At 42.5% G+C, this 17,020-nt stretch overlaps 2 protein-coding genes across 3 annotated transcripts; one reads left to right on the forward strand and one right to left on the reverse strand.

Annotated features, from left to right (window-relative positions):
- Nucleotides 1-947: 947 nt before the first annotated feature.
- Nucleotides 948-14,083, forward strand: CDK2AP1 (cyclin-dependent kinase 2 associated protein 1). 2 transcript variants are annotated; one of them, XM_010288609.1, is made up of 4 exons: nt 948-1,053; nt 9,378-9,484; nt 10,324-10,450; nt 13,226-14,083. In XM_010288609.1, exons 2-4 carry the CDS (start codon nt 9,407-9,409, stop codon nt 13,291-13,293), a joined length of 273 nt encoding a protein of 90 aa, XP_010286911.1. In that variant the 5' UTR covers nt 948-1,053; nt 9,378-9,406; the 3' UTR covers nt 13,294-14,083. The 2 variants fall into 2 exon arrangements, with proteins under 2 accessions (XP_010286911.1, XP_010286910.1); XM_010288608.1 differs by lacking the exon at nt 948-1,053 and adding an exon at nt 9,243-9,267.
- Nucleotides 14,084-15,452: 1,369 nt separating this feature from the next.
- LOC104621972 (chromosome unknown open reading frame, human C12orf65) lies at nt 15,453-16,669 on the reverse strand. Its single transcript, XM_010288610.1, has 2 exons — nt 16,394-16,669; nt 15,453-15,665 (listed from the first exon to the last, which is right to left on the reverse strand). The coding sequence occupies exons 1-2, from the start codon at nt 16,667-16,669 to the stop codon at nt 15,453-15,455; spliced, it is 489 nt and encodes a 162-aa protein (XP_010286912.1).
- Nucleotides 16,670-17,020: the final 351 nt, after the last annotated feature.

The raw sequence follows: 17,020 nt of genomic DNA on the forward strand, positions 1-17,020 counted from the left end.
CGGGCGGAGGAGCCCTCTGCTCGCTGGGGATTTTTTGGAAGGGGAGGGGGGGAGTAGTTGCGCTTTATTTCTTACAAAAGCCTTTCAAAAAATTATTCCTGTTCCCTGGATCTGTACAGCAGTCTTTCCAACTTCCCTCTCAAAAAAGTTTCCTTGATGGCAATAACTTTTTTTTTTTTTAAACTACATCCACCCCCCTTTTTTGTTTCCTCCCCGATTTCCGAAGGTAACAGCTGGCGAGTGTTTTTTCTTGTGCTGAGGTGTCGGCTGTCAAAGTGGGTCTCGCTCGCGGGGGGGGTGTGGATCGCGGGGAGTGTGTGTAAATCGGTGCAGTCTGAACAAAGCCGCAGCAGCAATTGCTTCCCTGTGGGATATTTGGAGGGGATCTCGCTAATCTGTGTGCGTCGGCTAGTATTAAACAGAACCAAAATGGAGAAGTTGGTTCTGACTTAAAAAAACAATATTCTCCTCTGCCTTCCCCGCAGCCCCAGCCTGCAGGGTTGGCATCAGACCATCCGCAGCCAGAAAGCAGGCTGATTTTTTTTTTTTTTTTTGAGAAGGGAAAGTTTTGCAGTTGGGTTTAGGAGGGAGGGAAATCTGCCTGGGTGATTTTTATAGCGCCGTTTGTGGTTATAATCCTGGGAGATTGATGAACGAAAGGGATCAACAAGATGCACCTCTGTGCTAGTTACCGGGAGAGTGGCAGTCGTATTTTACTGCAAGGAATCGTCACCAGCTGGTGGATGAACCGAGGTCCCTGTGCCTCAGACACTTTGATCCTGCGTGGAGCTGAGCTCGGTGGGGCTGCGAGCGTGAAAAGGCTCGGTGTGCCTGGGTTGTGTGTGGCGAGCCCCGTGGGCCCGAGCGCAGCTCTGCAAAGGGGTCAGGAAGCAGGGGATGTGCTAAAGGGTTTTTGACAAAAAGCAGAAGTGTCACCGGAGGAAAAAAGAAACAAAACAAAAGCCCAGCAAGGGAAACCGTTCTGCTGTCGGCTCCCACGAGAACCTGTGCCTTGCTCTCCGGAACAGCCGTAAAATTGCAGGGAAAACAAAGGTGGTATTTTGCGATGGTGGGTGAGGGGTGGGGATTAGGTCATGCGATGGGGGCGATCCGAGTCTGGCTGCTCTGTGAGTGAGGGCTGCAAAATCCCGGGTTGGGCATGCTGCTCACAATGCGGGCTAAGCGGTGAAGTTTCTGTCTCCAGTCCTCTTGCTGCCGTGGCTGTGTGCTTCCAAACGCTCTGGCTGCGATCGGGGTTTTATTTTCTTTCATGCAGTTTAACATCCCCCCCCCTTTTTTTTTTTCTCGTAATGGCAAGTTAGCAGCAGTTTGCTGTCATGCTGGAACTATTCCTGTCTAAGTTATCCTCTCTTCTGAGTTCGGATCATCCTCAACACCCCCAGAATCTTTTCAATGAAGGAACGTCCTCCTCTGAATCCAAAATGGGCTCTCTCTTCCCTCCCTGTCTTCTGCCATTATCCTCACGCACCAGCTCTTCCTCTAGCTAGTGGTATTGCCAGCACCGTGGCCTAAGGCCAAGGGAGTTAGACAAAGCAGTCCTTGCAGTTGCACATATCGCATTCAGAGTGATATGACTGCAAATGGCCCCCTCCTTTCTGGAGCTTAATTCTGAGTTGAAGGAGATTGCTGCTTTATTGTGCTTAAATTAAATGCCTGCCAGCCAGGAGGAAAAATCCTAGGTTTGCTTCCGAACCTGGGGTGAAGGACCCCCCCCTGCCCTGTCCTGCAGAGGAGAGGAAAACAGGAAATCTGTCCCTTTTGGCCTGAAATCAGCCCTGCAGAAGCCTCTCTGCATGAACGCTGAATATTTTGGTCTCGGCCGACGGAGGGCTCTGGCCAGCTGTGGATCTCACAGGGATTTTCCTCTGGGAGGTAATGCCGCTTCCCTGCAGTGCAGGGCTTCTGGTGCAGGACTATATGGAAAGGCAGTGTTGACTCAGCTTCTGGAGCTGCGTCCTTGCTGCAGAGCTAACTCCTTTCAAGTTTAGGCTGAGAGTGGCCACTCTGCAAAATCATGTTTGAACTGTGCGCAGTAAGTGGATCAGTGAGATGAAGCGGTTGTGGTTGATGGGTGGCTGTGCTGTGTTCCTGCACGGAGCACGTTTGGGACTCAGAAACCTGAAGTGCTGAGAGAGAGGAGCTGTTTGGGGGGAGGAAATATGGGGAGGAAGCCTCTGTGGGTTGTCGGCAGATCTGGGGATGACTGCGGGTGAGGAAAATGCAGCTGCTCCGCAAGTGACTCAGGATGCTGACTTCTCTGCCTTACACCAGGCTGAGGGAAGGAGAAAGTGTTGTCACAGCAGAATTTGGTGCCTATTCCTCTATTGCCCAGGTCAGTGGTGACACCTGGCCCAGGGTGTCTGCAACCAGGCTTGCAGTGTTTTGTTGGAATTATCAGTCACCTTCCTGGAGGGCCTGTGCTCTGGGCATTGGGCCCCTGCGTGTAGCACCCCGGGCTGTCAGTTCCAAACTCTGCTTGGGGAGCCCTTGTTTAATCTCCTGCACAAGCACCTTCTCTGCCGGGGTGGTAAAAAGGTGCTCTGTGAGGGACCTGCGACACTGTGGCTTTACCTTCCCGGACTCTCCTGACCCTGCAATGTCCCAGGGGAACCTCTGCTACCTTTTCTAACAGCCATGTTTTGATTTGTCTGTATTCTCTTGCTTATCATACTGAATCCTGTGAAGTACTGTTTTTCCGTCATCTGTCTTGTGTTTTACATTGTTAGACTCTATCTCTCTGTAAGAGGGCCAGCTGCTGAGCTGAGGTAAAGTAGAGCATCTCCATCGACTTCAGTGGACTCAGAGAGATTTAAATCAGCTGCGAACTGGTCTGTAGTTTGTCTTTCCCCTTGTTTCCATGTGTTTTCTGGCTCTGTTGTGGATATTCACCAGCATTCCTATTTTGTTCAGAGCATGCACAGGTCAGAGAAAAGTAGTTTTAAGATACTGAAGCCAGAAGAAACAGCTTGAGATTTTTCTTGGGTTTTATTCTAATTCTAGCAGAAATGTCAGGTTTCAAGATAAAACCCTGTTCCTGTAATAAAGCTTAAAAACTCTTGTATGTAGGATCTGGAAAAACAAATTCCAGCAGACTGGGACAAGGGAAGGAGCTGTGTCTTGGCTCCACATGAACAAGTGGTGACCTGTGCAACAGGTACTGCAGTAGCTGAGGACCAACAGGGTTCTCTGCGCACCTGCTGCACCTCACAGCAACCGCAAGTTTCTTGGTGAAAAGTGGAAGTTCTTACTGAGAGGTGAAATGAAAATAATTTCCCTAACTAGGGCTGTAGCTTGCAACTGGAGAGACCAATTTCATTCAATCCTGAGAAATGATGCCAAGCACACTAGGCCGTTCCTTATATTATTAAGACTGCAGTGCAGACTGGGATGAGCAAATGGTTTGCTTGTCGGCCTTTAAAGAGACAGCTTATGTTTGATATTGTTGTCCATATTGAGAGGTTGGTTTTGGAGTGGGAGTACTGGAAAGAATGCTATTGGTAGGCAGAGCGGAGAGCAAAGTGTTCATGCCTTGGCAGAAGGGATAATTTCAAGGAAATACATTCCCCCCTCCGATTCAAACTGAAATTTGCTCGTTCCCTGATCTCTTGAACTCCGTTTGAAGTTAAAAATTACCTGAAAAGAAGCACCCTAAACATGTTTCAGAATTGGCAATTTTCAAGTGGACTTGTTTGGACGTTTAGAAAACTGGCATTTTTGGCTTGATGTGTTTTAGCTTCAGAGCAATGGTGTGGTTTTCGCAATCAGCAGATCTCCTCCTTGCCCCCACCTATCACGTGTTGGTTGAGTTGCAGAATGGTTTGGGGTCATGCTAACTTGATGCTTTTTGGATAAAAGTAAACCAGTAGCTCTGCTCCAGTTGGGCACCACTAATTCTCCATCCCTTAATGGTAACACAAGGGTCCAAGCCAAAGACTGGACAGCTTTGAACCGTGCCCATGATACAGACACTTAGTCTGGGGGACCAGACTAAAATCTAGTCTTAAGTCATACCCACTCCCCCCAACTACGTGTGGTATACATGTACCAAATGCTTTCATCTTTCGATCCTTTCCTGTTGTGCCAAGTAACTTCCTATTATAGAAATAGCTTGTGTCTTAAGCTAGAAAGGAAGAATGGTGGGGAGTCCAAGTGACTGTCTCTTCTTTTCCTGATTAAAAAAAAAAAAAAAAGGCAGGGGAGTAGGAAGAGGGGACATAAAACATGACCGTTATCCACATGGAGAGATTAAATAGAATGTGAGTACTAGAGGAAAGGCCCAGAGTGTGACAGATCAAAAGAGCAAGGCCTCTGGCTGTTATGATAAAGAATGTCCTAGTTCTTGAGAACATATTTATGTGTGTGTGCACTGGATTTTTTTTAAAAGGAAATAGTTTTATTCAAAGAAAGGTCTGTTTCTACCATAAGGGCTGTTTAAGGGGGAAATAGTGGGTAAAAATACAACTTTCACAGCCAGTACTATAAGGAATGTTTTGTGCAAATGAGAATGGGGTCCATTATTTTAAATTAAAAGATTTATTGGAAGGTTGGGGGAAATGGGGGCTGTCAGCTTTCACTCTGGGTTGGCAGCTCCTGTAGAGTTCTGTGTATGGCTTGCCTGTGCAGTAGATCTACTTGTGTAGACATGCATATGGTGTCCCATGGATGGCAAGAAGTTTTTGTTGAGCTTAAGCCAAAGTGCATAGAGGGCTAAGGAATCAAATATTCTTGTAGTCAGCCAAAACACTACAACTGCGATTCAGGCTGTGTTCACGTGCTTGCTGCAGAAATGGCTGTGCTGGTTGAAGATGTTACGTCTCCTCTGTGCTGGAAGATACTTACCTCGCAATGTATCTTGCCAGAGCAGCGTACATGAATGTTTCTTGTGTGTTTTGTTGCAAAGTTGTCCAGTTTAGGACAGAAGTTACATCCTCTCAGTTAAAATATTCCAGCCTGGTTGTCTCATACCACATGCCGTCAGGAATCAAACCGCTGTCATCTGAAGCAGATGAGGAATGTCCTCCAGTTGTGTGGCAGAGGCAGTAACCGCCAGCACCAGGCTTTATATAAAGAGGTAGTGACCACTAGCCATCTAAAGGGCAACAGCCTTTATGTTGCCAACAACCTCAGCTTGAAGAGACTATGAAATAGATGCAGAAGCAGTGAGATTCCACACGCTTTACCATGTACCTCAGATAAACTCCAGGCTACAGGTATCTCTCCTTACATGCTGTCATGGTTCATGTGTACAAAGAACTTGTAAAATGGCAGTTTACCTATGCAGTTTTATAGGACCTTTCAAAGTACAGGGCAGTAGAGAGACGTATGTCCAGTGGGGTTGGCTCTTGACTTGGTTAAGTCAGTTCTACATGAGTAACTTGGTGAGTTGAGTAACTATTCCTGATTTTACTTCGCTGTTCATGAGAGTAAAGAGGGTGGCGGTTGAGCTGTGTAGATGCCATGGCACCTGCTGGGAGCAGATCAGGTGAGAGTACCCCAGCATTCCTGCTCCCACTGCTTCTTTGCAGGGCGCACAGTAAGGTGCCTTGCCTGTTATTTTGCCAGCAAGCAGCAGCAATAGAATTAAGAATTAAAACTTAGACCAGCAAATTGGTATCACAGCTCAGGCTTGTAGATAGTAGCAAAGGAGCTGAAGGGATCCCTACAAACCTGTCGGAAAGTAATGGGAAGATTCCTGGTCAGTGGGAGTTTAGGCAAACAAAGATTGAGTCAAGATCCTTTGTCTCCCAGGGTGTTAATTTGGGCTGGGAGAGGCTGCTGGAAGGAAGAGATTTTGACACAAAAATCTCATTTCTGTTTGGTGTATTGTTAGATGCCCCCTCCCCCCCCTTAATATAGATTAACAAGAAAATCACTATATTTTTGTGGGCAAAAATGCTTCTGGCAGTCTTCTGTTTGAATACAGAAATAAAAGACGTTGGCACAAGAATAAATGGGTATATACAAGGTTTTGTGTACATTTAATTAGGAAAGTGGAGGGAGGAAAGTGTGTATATTAATTTAGGTTTTAAACAGCAGCAAGCAAGCACTAAGACAATTTGGGATGTGATCCAGGGTATCACTTAAATTCAGTACCAAGCACACTCCTTTTTCGATTCTGTTAATTCTTAACTGTCTTGTCTCCATTGTCATTTTAACGTGAGAGAGCAAGCCTCAATTTAGATTCCCCCCTCCTTTTTTGCTCTCCAGTGAATACCTAATCATCACACTGATTTTTGACTGGGTATCGACTGTGAGACTTGCTGGCCTAATTTTTCTTGCTAACTGTAATAGCAATAGCTGGTGATTTTTTTTATTTCTTTTATTTTTTTTTTATCCTGAGATATACAGGATGTTCAGACATGCAAATGTATTTTGAGTTAATTGAGTAATAGTCATCCAAGACCCTGGGCTTCTCCTTGAGATTAACATACAAAGTGATAGGTCAAAAAGCTCAAGGTCCGTTACCCTGTGAGATACTAATACCCCCACAATTAATTTCATTTTCAAGATTGCATCATCTTAAATTGAGGTGAAATAAAGGATTTTTCTTCCCCCCCACCCCTTCCAGCTGAGTTTGACTGGCACAACTTCTGACATGGGTGTATGGAGACTGGTACCATGGCCAAGTCAAATCCTTTTCTTTGTTCTCTGGGCCTGCTGCTGCTGCTGATAAAGTGGTCGGCGCATGGCATTATGTCTTATTACATTTTTGATGCAGACTGCAAAGAAACGGGTAAACTCACCATGGTTACCACGATCTGTCATTTGGCAGGGCATGCCGTACTCAGCAATGGCCTCTAGTGTCTGCAGCACAGCTCTGCATATGTCATGGGTACAGTAGACAATACAGCACCCCTGGCTGCTGAAGCGACGCAACTCTACTGATCTGACTGCTAATTCACATGGGGAGCGATGCTCCAACTCTAGCGGCAGGTTCTTACTCACAGTTCCCTACTGAAAGTTCTTGTTTGATTTTGTCATTCAGTGTTGACTGAGTCACTGCTGGATTCAAGCTCCCATGCTGAGACCAACTACTGTCCACGGCAATGCCGTATGTTGCTGGCTTTCACATCGGTGAAACTTTCTTGGTCAGCCCCTGGATTCACTGCTTTGTCTTGGCACATCATGTTTCTAGCAGGGTTTTCTTTCTTACCTAGACGTGCCCTGCTGCGTTCTTTCGTACAGATCAAGCACGTGTCATTGCTTAAATCAACATAATCTGAAACAATCGCTAAATTATCTGTACTATATTATCATTAACCAGTATAGTGGTGATAAATTGTTTTTTTGTTTTGCATGGGCTGCAGCTAAGGTTTGCTCGGTGGGTGGAGCAGGATTCCTGAGCCTGGTCATCGGAGCCCTTGCCTTAGTTCTGAACCAGTTTGGAACTCCCAGGTCTTGTATGTGACTGCTTGCAATAACAGTTCAGGAACAAGTCTTTGCAGGATGGGTCTTTGGTTTTATTGTATGTGAGGAAAAATCACTTAAGTCTTTCTCTGCTTAATTGAGGTAATTAAACCTTCTTACCTTGCAGTACAAGGGGCTCATTAATGTTTTTGAAGCATTTTGAAGTCCTTGGAGGAAAAGATGTGGTTTGCTGTTGTGTCATGTTTGATAACTGTTGAAATTCTGTCATCTGGTCGTGAAATACTGACTGGAGTTGTACATATAGAAATCTTACAGTTGTGCATATATTTTGAGCTGATAATGTGAAGAAACAGTTGAGAGAATAGCTGACAACTGTGGTGTTCCTTCACAGTGCCATACTCTATGGGTGTGTTGTTTATTTTTTTGTGGTTTTACTATGCTTTAGCAAAATGTGACCCTTAGCTCCACATGACACCTTAGCGACAGAAATGCAGATTGTAATGCCATAAAATTCAGCAGCTTAGTTAAAAACAAAGAGAAACCTTGCTTTTTTAAGGTGACCTAGTGACCAGCCCAATTTGCCTTTTTTAGGATTTCACATCTGGTTAACTAGTAAAAATTAAGAACCCACTCTCTTCTTGTAATGAAGACAATACCACAGTGATATCCTGTGATTAATTCTAAAGTGGAAAGAGCCTTCCCAACTGAGAACAAGACTCTGTTCCACTGTGTTCAGCATAGTGGTTAGTAACTGCCAGCTCTTTCTTTTCATAGTGAGGGGAAAACATGAATGCGACACTTGCAACTTTAAAACAAAGCGAGAGATTTACATAGTTCTGAGCCCCAGTGACTTTTAGCATCAGTTTAATTTAGATTTAAATGAAGGCTGGTAAATGAGATCTGTTCCTCATATGAAAGACAGTTGGGAATTTTCAGCAAAGGAGTTTGTAAGAGGGAAGATTTTTCCAGACAGCAGGCAGTCTGTGTCTGTGCCTACAGGCGAAGACAGCAGCATCAGTGGATACTGGGGCACTTCAGCTACAAGAGTGAACAAGTCGAGTGGTGTAATGCTCCCTTAGTCCTGAGTGTGCAGTCCATAACCAGCACATCCTCTGGCACTGTTGTGAAATGGGCAGCATAATTAAGCCCCCTAAGAAAAATGTCAAAGTTGTTTCTCAAACCCAAATTCTTACTGTTGCGGGGCGAGGGGGAAGAAGTGTTTAGATTGTTCATTTGTGGAGCACTTTGTCAATGATGGCATTAGAGTCTGTTTCTGTAACTCATAGCCGACTCAAAACCCTGTAGATCTGAATAGAATCTTTTCCAACTTCAGAAAAAGTAACCATAAACCGAAGTGATGTTATTTTTCCTTTGGTTTACTTATATAGCACAATTTGACTGAGTAAAAACATCTGATATCACACAAAGAGGAATAATAGCAGCACTCGTCGCTTCTGATGTCATACAATAAGCAGCAGATCTGATATACCTCAACTGACTGTTCCCTATGAATAGTTTTGGCATTGGCTGAAAATAGTTACTGAGGGTAACTTGCATTGACCATGTGATGACACTTTGAGTTGCAAAATTACTTTCAGATAACTTGCACTGAAAAAGTAAAAATAGTACATTACATTAGACTCATCTATGTGGAATGTATATATGCAAAAATAGGGCTCCTTAATATTTACAGTTTGTCTAGGCAGAACAACCTGTCATGCTACACTCTGTTTCACTTTTAGGCAAACAATTTGCACTGGTAATGTTGGAGGCTGTGCTATTTTCAAATGTACAGCAAATGTTAGAGAAGCATTGTTAACCATTCTCTTCCTAGGAAAGAGTGTGACTCTGAAATGTCATTAGTGAGCTTAGACAAAGGCGAGAGGTCACGTTTAGAAAAAAGTGATTAAAATGTGTCCCAATGCAACAGACTAATTAATCTTTAGATAATAACAGATTTTTTTCCCCCCCTTCTTTTCTCTCTACAGCTGGGAGTGTTCACTCGCCTTCTACAAGTATGGCAACATCTGCGCAATATAGACAGCTTATAAATGACTATGGACCCCCATCTCTAGGCTACACACAAGGGATGCAGGTACAGCTCTGCTTGTTGTTTTTCTTTAATCAGATCACTGACCCCACGTTTGCATAGTAGTGTGGATTGTAGCCTGTAATCCGAGGTGTTCCTCCCTCCCACCAAGATTTGAAATCAAACCCAAATGGCAGACTGATTCATCGCACATGTCTTGGGATCAAATTAGACTAAGCAGAGTGCTGAGTGAGATTGGTTACTAATTAACTGTTAGTCCCACCCCTGTCTTGAGTTATGTTCTGATAGTAAGGGCTCTAACATATTTTAAAATTATTGTTAAAAAATTAATATTTCTATTCTGTTTTTCTTGGCAAATTTATACTCTAAAATTTAGTCTTATGAAGCATGTGTCACAGACAGTCCTATGGTCTGCTTCAGGAATCCGACAGTAAACTTTCTGTGAAATGTATTTGACTAAACTGCCTACATCATAAGGGAAATCCTGTTATGTTTTATTTGCTTCTCACTCTCCTCACCTAACTAACTTCTCCACAAAATATACACCTAAACATTGAAAAAGCAGAAACAGAGTTAAGTAAGCAGATCCCAGTTTGCTGTTCTTGCAAGACTGCTTTAGCTTCTCTTTCACCTAAAGTCCCCATCTTGCAGCTGCATCCTCCCACTTGATCCCAGTTTTTGAAGGGCATGTAGCATTGTGTCCAACTGTAGCAGCAGCCGTAAAAAGAAAATCGTGTTTATGTAATAAACCTGAAATTATTATTTTTTTTCCCCAAAAGCTTCCAGGGCTATTTCTGGTCCTCCATGAATTTCCAGTTGCTGTTTGTTGTAATTGTTTTGTTTTTAGCAGTATTTGATTGAGATTAATCTACTTTCAACTACAGGGTACCAGCAGCAGTCAAGTACCGCAAAGCAAATATGCAGAACTTCTAGCTATCATAGAAGAATTAGGAAAAGAGATTAGACCCACATACGCTGGGAGTAAAAGTGCGATGGAGAGGCTAAAAAGAGGTAACATTTAATTTATTAACTCACCCCGCCTCATGTCCTATATGCTTCGTGCACTGACTGCTTGTATACAAGCTTCATGACAACTGTTTCCTTCAAACGGAGACAGCTGTCTTGAGCTCATCATTAAACTAGGTGTAGTAACAAGCCACTGAAACCTTGGGATACTCCATTCATGCTGTATTTGATACATAAACCAGTGACACAGCATCTTTCATGTGCACAAGGGGAGTTTCAGCTAATAATTCAAACCTTATTTTAGAACACTTAAGGCATCTAATGGATATGTTCTTTCAGGTTCCTGGTGACTTGTCCCTTCAATTCCCTTTTCTCCACAGTCTCCAAAATACACAGCCAAGCATTGTTTACTTCTTCCATATACATCACCCACCTACTTGACACAAGATTCTTTACTGAAGTGCATTTTGCCTAAAGTAATACTACATTGTGGTAATTCACCATAAGGCTGGCGGAGAGAAGAGCTAAAAAAACAGGTTGTTAGGGACAGCTGTTCAGACTGAGATGTCAAACACACACCTTCCTCCTCTGTGGACTTTTGGGCTGATTGGGCTCCATTACCTGTTGTCAAGTGCATGTCATTAAGAGTCCACTAGTAAGGGACACAGAAGCTTTTAGGCCTCAGCTGATGAGGACTCTCTAGCTTTGCTTTGTCAGCTAAAAGGGGTAATAAATGCCCTTTCCTTGCAGTGTAAAAGAAACCCCTGCATGCCCCGCTGCTGACATCAGCTTGACATTGTCCTCTGCAGGGGACGTGCGAGGGATATTTCTGAAGGAGCAGTGGGACATTCCACTGCTCCAGCTCCTGAAATGACCCTGAAAGGCCATCGACAGCAGTTGTGCTGGCAGTTCTGTCCTTTGCCAGTATAGTGTCGTTACCTTTTCCTCCCTTTCCTTGGTTCTTGTGCTGAGTTTTCGCTCATGCATTCAACCCTGAATGGGAATGTTATTGTAATAGACTAACTTCACCACCTTGCAAATCCCCCTTACATTTGCCCAAGACTACAAAGCTTTATTTAAGGCTCAACCATTATGGGAGAGTAATATATCTGCCATGACATGCAATAAAATGAGTAGTAGCTGTTCTGGGAAAGGATGCAATAAAGTCTGCTGATGAGTGGTAAGTGGAATCTGGCCCAGCTAAAATCAATGTTGCTGGAGTCTCTCTTTATTGCATTGCCTGACTCACTATTAATAGATCATGAATGGCAATAGGCTAATGGGGACAACCGGAGAGAGACCGGGAGAGATGCAGACATCTCTGAACTGAACAGTTCAGTTCGGTGAGGAAAAGCTGTTTTGCCACTTCTTGCAGTGACTGTTTAGTTTGCTGGCTAATGCAGGTTTAACATTCAGTACTGCCATTGTGACTTGCCAACGTTGCAAAGAATCCTAAATAAATACTTTTTGCTGCCATCTTTTGGTCACAACCATACCTCCCATTCCATTTTGGGAGCCTAATGGCTGAAGGAGCATGTGCAAGTGTGAGAGCAAAAGTGATTCAGGGTCGCCACGTGACTGCAGCCTCCATGGCCATGTGGAGGTTATTCCTGAATAAAGTCCCCGTCCCCAGCTCCACCCGCTCCTAAGGACAGAGGCTACTGACCTCTAAAATTGGCCAAATTCCCAGTGTTCTACATAATTCAGGGTAGTTCTGCTGCATAAACTGGGCGTCCTGCCACCAGGTCCAGGTCTGATGCGCTGCTTTGAGTACACATTTCTGCATCCTACAGCTGCGGGATGCAGCTTCGCTTGTCTGTGTCAGTTTAACTCTCTGCAGAGCCTTGCATCCATCAAGTCCCAAGTCAGTACTCCTTGGATGTAAAGGGTGTTGCTGTGATCTGGGCTAGCAGCCTTCTAGAAGCAGAATCCATTCTCTCCAAACAGAGATTAAACCTAATCTGCCGCCTTATTGTCCATTCTCCACCTTGTTAACGAGCATGATGGAGCACAGAAATCGCCTTGTATCTTGTCCTGTCTTGTTTGTTGTAGAAAAATCTGTCCATCTCTCATTTTAAAAATCTATCTCAAGCTCTGTTCTTTCAGCAGCTCTGTGAACACGAATGTAGATTTAGTTCCAGGATTAAGAATCAAGGTCCAGATTGCTGGAACTCAAGGCAACAGGACTTGTCGTGGAAAATTCCACATTATGTCTATCAGATGAGAGTAGATATGGCAGTATGTAAAGTGGTGATGATGTACACTGGGAGCTGAGCCAGTGTTAGGAGGTAACTTCTTGCACACACCATAAAAAATTTCTTCTTAAAGGAACCCAGCTTGTGTTTAAGCAGTATTATGAGGGCTTGGATTTTGATGCATCCTCTCAGAGAAGAACTATCGCAAGGTATTAAAACTTCTAGAGCTTGCTAAAATTGACTCCCAAAATTACTTTGTATTTTTTTTTCACTCCACTGTAGCAAAATAACTCACAGGTAAGTAAGATGTTAGTTTTTTTTTTCCTTTCTAGTTAAGTCTCTGATTTTAAATAGGCCTGCACTGTACATTAAGATACACCTGTCACTGCAGACCTACACATCTTACCATGCTCTGATTGCCCTTTTCAATTTATAATGCCAGTTTGGGAAAGCAAACTTGTTTAGCAGCAGCTGATGTTCGGGAAGCAAGGGATCTCTCCCTTTTCTGAGGCATGCTGTGGTAGCCTTGGCAACTCGGGGCAGAAATACGTAAACCTTTCTCTGAACTGTCATTGCAAGTGTGACCTGAATGAGATGATTTAAAATACATCCAAATCTTTTGCAGGCATTATTCATGCTAGAGGATTAGTTCGGGAATGCTTGGCTGAGACGGAACGAAATGCAAGATCCTAGCCTGCTAATTCAGTTACAAGATTTTCCACCTCTTGTTGAAGAAAAAGTAACACTTACTCCTTTTGACTCTTGAAACATTCAGACAAATTCCTTTATTTTGAATGTTTTACCTTTCTTGTTTTGCCCTTACAAAAATGTATAGTTAAGAATGAGAAAACAAGAATTTTTCAACTTACTGAGGGTTTGCATTTTGTAAAGACGTTAAAACTCCCTAAAATGTTTCTAAAACATGAAAACTGAACTGCATGCAGAAGAATGCTCTTTCTCTCCCAGGCTATATTTCAGTTCTCTTCTTATCCAGCCACAGTCTCATTCTGTGTTTTTTTTTTTTCTTTTCTCCTTTGACTATATTCACTTAACCCCAAACTGTCAATCTTTCAAAGTTTGACATAAGCTCTAAGGATTTTTTTTTTTAAATAAATGCAGAATAGCATGCTGTACCTAGTAGTCTGCTAAGTCACAATTTGTCATACAGCATAGACCCTGCTTAGAAGTAACCTTCCCCTCCTCTTATTTTTCCTTTTTTCTTCATTTTGCATAAACATTTGCATGACTGTTAGTGCTTTGAAGTCCATTTAAAGTGCATGAGTTATATGGAAAATAGGGAAACCTATTAAATAATAACAAGGTCCTGGAAAGCTAATTTCTACATTAAGGCTGGAGATCTCAGTTTAAAGTTTGCAAAAAAAAAAAAAATCTGGATAAATTACTAAAACTGTTATTTGCATCTTTGTATGTATTTATTACTTGACGTAATAAAGCTTATTTTCATTAACAGTTTGTATTAAAACTATGTACAGTCACTTTAATCAGATTCATACTCCATGAACAAGAACTCTAAACAGATAAAGATTTAACCTTCATGCAGGAGGCTCAAGTTCAGGAACGGACAAAGAAACAGGCCTGAAGATTGCTGGTAGAGTCCGGATGCAGTCGATCTCTGTAAGAAGGCAGTATAGTTGCTTGTAGCCTCCATTGCTTTCAAAAGACATACTATGGCTTCTGTTCTTGAAGCATTCTCCCTTCACTGTTGAAGGTGAGAACTTGGTGGCAGCCAGTGAGGGTGCAGTCCAAAAATTAAAGAGAAGTTCTGGTTAAGCAATTAAGAGTTCACAACAGAATCAAAATAGGAAAGTATACTTCTCTAGTGTCTCCAAAGTGACAGGAACAAAGGAAAAGCAGCTGCATGTATTTGCATAAAATGGGAAACTAAAAAATGAATGAAGATAACAAAACGCCCAAGCTTAACTGCGGCGTAGCATAAACATAATAAATGACTAATTCACTATTGTACAGGAAGTTAGGATATCTGGGATTTCTAATACATCTGGCACTATTGATACTTGAAAAAAATACAGTATTAAGACGCAAAGTGAATTATTTCACAGCTTGGATGAACTACATTCTGTTGCCTTGGGAGGCAGCTTCCAACACGTGTTCTTTATCTGTAATGACCCAATTTTACCTTTGAACTGGAAGAACATGACTGACCAACCCTCACTTGCCGGAGTGCCTTCCACCCCCAACACTCATCAGCACATCAGGTAAGATTTGTAAAGCTTCTGTTTAAACTTGGACAGCATTTGTTCAGCTAACAGATCCGAAGGAGGCAGCCAGTGACCAGCATCTCTTTTATCAGCATGTCTGTTTACACCATCAGAACTGGAATCTAAACCCGGTCACTGTTCATAAAGGATTTATGTCCGTAGAGGCATTGCCTGAGTAAGGATGGGAAACTGGAACTTTTTAGGGCTCTTCTCCTTATTTACTGGAACTCCTACAAAGCATTGTAAGGTGCCATCCATGCAGGAGGATATCTATGGAAATTTTTTTGTCTCCATTATTAATAATGGAAAGTTTATAGTTCCTTTTTAACAAGGATTGGTTTATCATCTTGACTAACGCTCATTCTGTGGTTCTATGATCTTCTGAAATTGGCAGAAAAACTGATTGCTAAATGGGATTAATGAGATGGTGGCAGACAGAGGTAGGAATACATGACTGCTTGTATCACTTCCATTTTGCAGTAATAGCAGGTCACTACTCAGCATCTCAGTTGTGCTTATGAAGTCCTCCATCATCTGTGAGTTTGAAAACTGTTTAGGTATAATGACAAATGCTTCCTTTACCCTACTAGGGCAAGTCAGAACTTGACATGTTTATTTCTTATCCAGTTGTTGCATCTCTTTAAAATGCTTTTTCCTTTCTAGGTTTTCCTTTGCTCTTCTCTTTTTCTCCTGCTTCTTCTTCTCTGATGCTTTCTTCTCTTTAAAAACATCACTATCTTCACCTTTGTAGAAAAGGTCAACTTTTTCCTGCAGGATTTCTCTGGCTATCTTTCGGTTCTGCTCCACTGATCTTGTCTGATGACACTGAAGAAACACAATAGGACATTTTTACTGGAACTTTAACATGTTTATTCTTCTGCTCTCCTTTTCAGCCTACATATTCCTGCTATTACAGTAAAGAAACTCTCCTCTCCCCCAAGCCAAGAGCATCCTTCCCACCAAGAACTGCTGGCACTTTTGTATCCAGATGATGTATTTTGGAGAGGCTGCCTAATAATTATTTGCTACGGTAACTTGTCAGGCTGGCTTTTGCATTGATCTTTAAGTCTGTCAGCAAACAAGATTGCTTCCATATCACCTTGGAAAGCTGCTTCTGAGTTTAACTTAACTGTGTCTTCCCCTTGTGGTAAAGAAGCAAAGATTAATTTCAAAGTATTAATCCACAAGAATTAGGTAAGAGTAATGCTTAAAAAGAATCTGCATAGTGAGTATGACCACCTTGTTAGGGAAGTCATTCTAACAAACTCACAAGAGGGACGGGAATGTGACAGTGCCACTGAAAGGCAGCTACAATGAAGATAGATACATTTTATTGAAAACTACAAAACAGTACTGCATGTCAAGCCTGGGAAGATCAGCTCTGAGCCCAGGTTTATTATCTACCAATAGCCACAACTGCTTCTTGCCGAGATTCTTTACAATACATACAGACTTCTCCTCTATGATGTTTGTGCTGTGATTACGCTTTACTATGAAAGGAGACTTGGAGAACACGATGCAATTTGTGACTTAATGAAACAGAATATAATTACCTTCACTACAATCCCAGATGGAATATGCTTCAATACAACACAGTTGTTTGTCTTATTTGTGGCTTGACCTCCTGGGCCATCACCTCTTACAAACTGTTCTTTTAGTTCTGCCTCAGTTAGTCCAAGGAGATTGAAAGAGTTCTTCTTCCCTGCTGCCTGAAGTAAGGGCACTCTGGGCAGAGAAAATTGCTGCTTCCTCAAAATCCATGGTCTCCATGATGGTGTTCGTATTTCTCTCAGTAAGAATGTAAAATGAAACAAACTTGGAACATTCATACAGAAATGAGGACACAGTTTCTCTGGAATGAAACCTGAAATAGAAGTGGAGAATGGCATTTGCCATGAGAATCCTTAAGATGATCTACTTCAGCTGCACGTCTCGAGCGATACTTTTTGATACTCAGATTTATTTTCAAGGACATTTGAACTGGTTTCATAGGCATTTGCCTTGAAATATTTACTATTCCAAATGATATTTCAGTTCTCACTGCAGTCAGGTTTCTTAAAATAGCCAAGATGATTATTTTGTTGTTGAAAGGGATCTGGAAAACAGTAAATAAATTAGTACTTCTACCAACACATGGAAAATACTAAAGATACTTAAAAAAAAAAGAAGAGAGGAAAGAG

The sequence above is a fragment of the Phaethon lepturus genome, unplaced genomic scaffold, assembly GCF_000687285.1.
Source record: "Phaethon lepturus isolate BGI_N335 unplaced genomic scaffold, ASM68728v1 scaffold14446, whole genome shotgun sequence".
NCBI lineage: Eukaryota > Metazoa > Chordata > Aves > Phaethontiformes > Phaethontidae > Phaethon > Phaethon lepturus.

What these genes read in the sequence shown, in the direction of transcription:
- CDK2AP1 (XM_010288608.1), top strand. Translation starts at nt 9,243, where the DNA reads ATGTCATTAGTGAGCTTAGACAAAG. An exon ending in ATTAGTGAGCTTAGACAAAG is followed by an intron (nt 9,268 to 9,377) that starts GCGAGAGGTCAC and finishes TTCTCTCTACAG; the next exon opens with CTGGGAGTGTTCACTCGCCT. An exon ending in GATGGAGAGGCTAAAAAGAG is followed by an intron (nt 10,451 to 13,225) that starts GTAACATTTAAT and finishes AATCTTTTGCAG; the next exon opens with GCATTATTCATGCTAGAGGA.
- LOC104621972 (XM_010288610.1), bottom strand. Translation starts at nt 16,669, where the DNA reads ATGAATGTTCCAAGTTTGTTTCATTTTACATTCTTACTGAGAGAAATA. An exon ending in CATCTGGGATTGTAGTGAAG is followed by an intron (nt 15,666 to 16,393) that starts GTAATTATATTC and finishes GTGTTTCTTCAG; the next exon opens with TGTCATCAGACAAGATCAGT.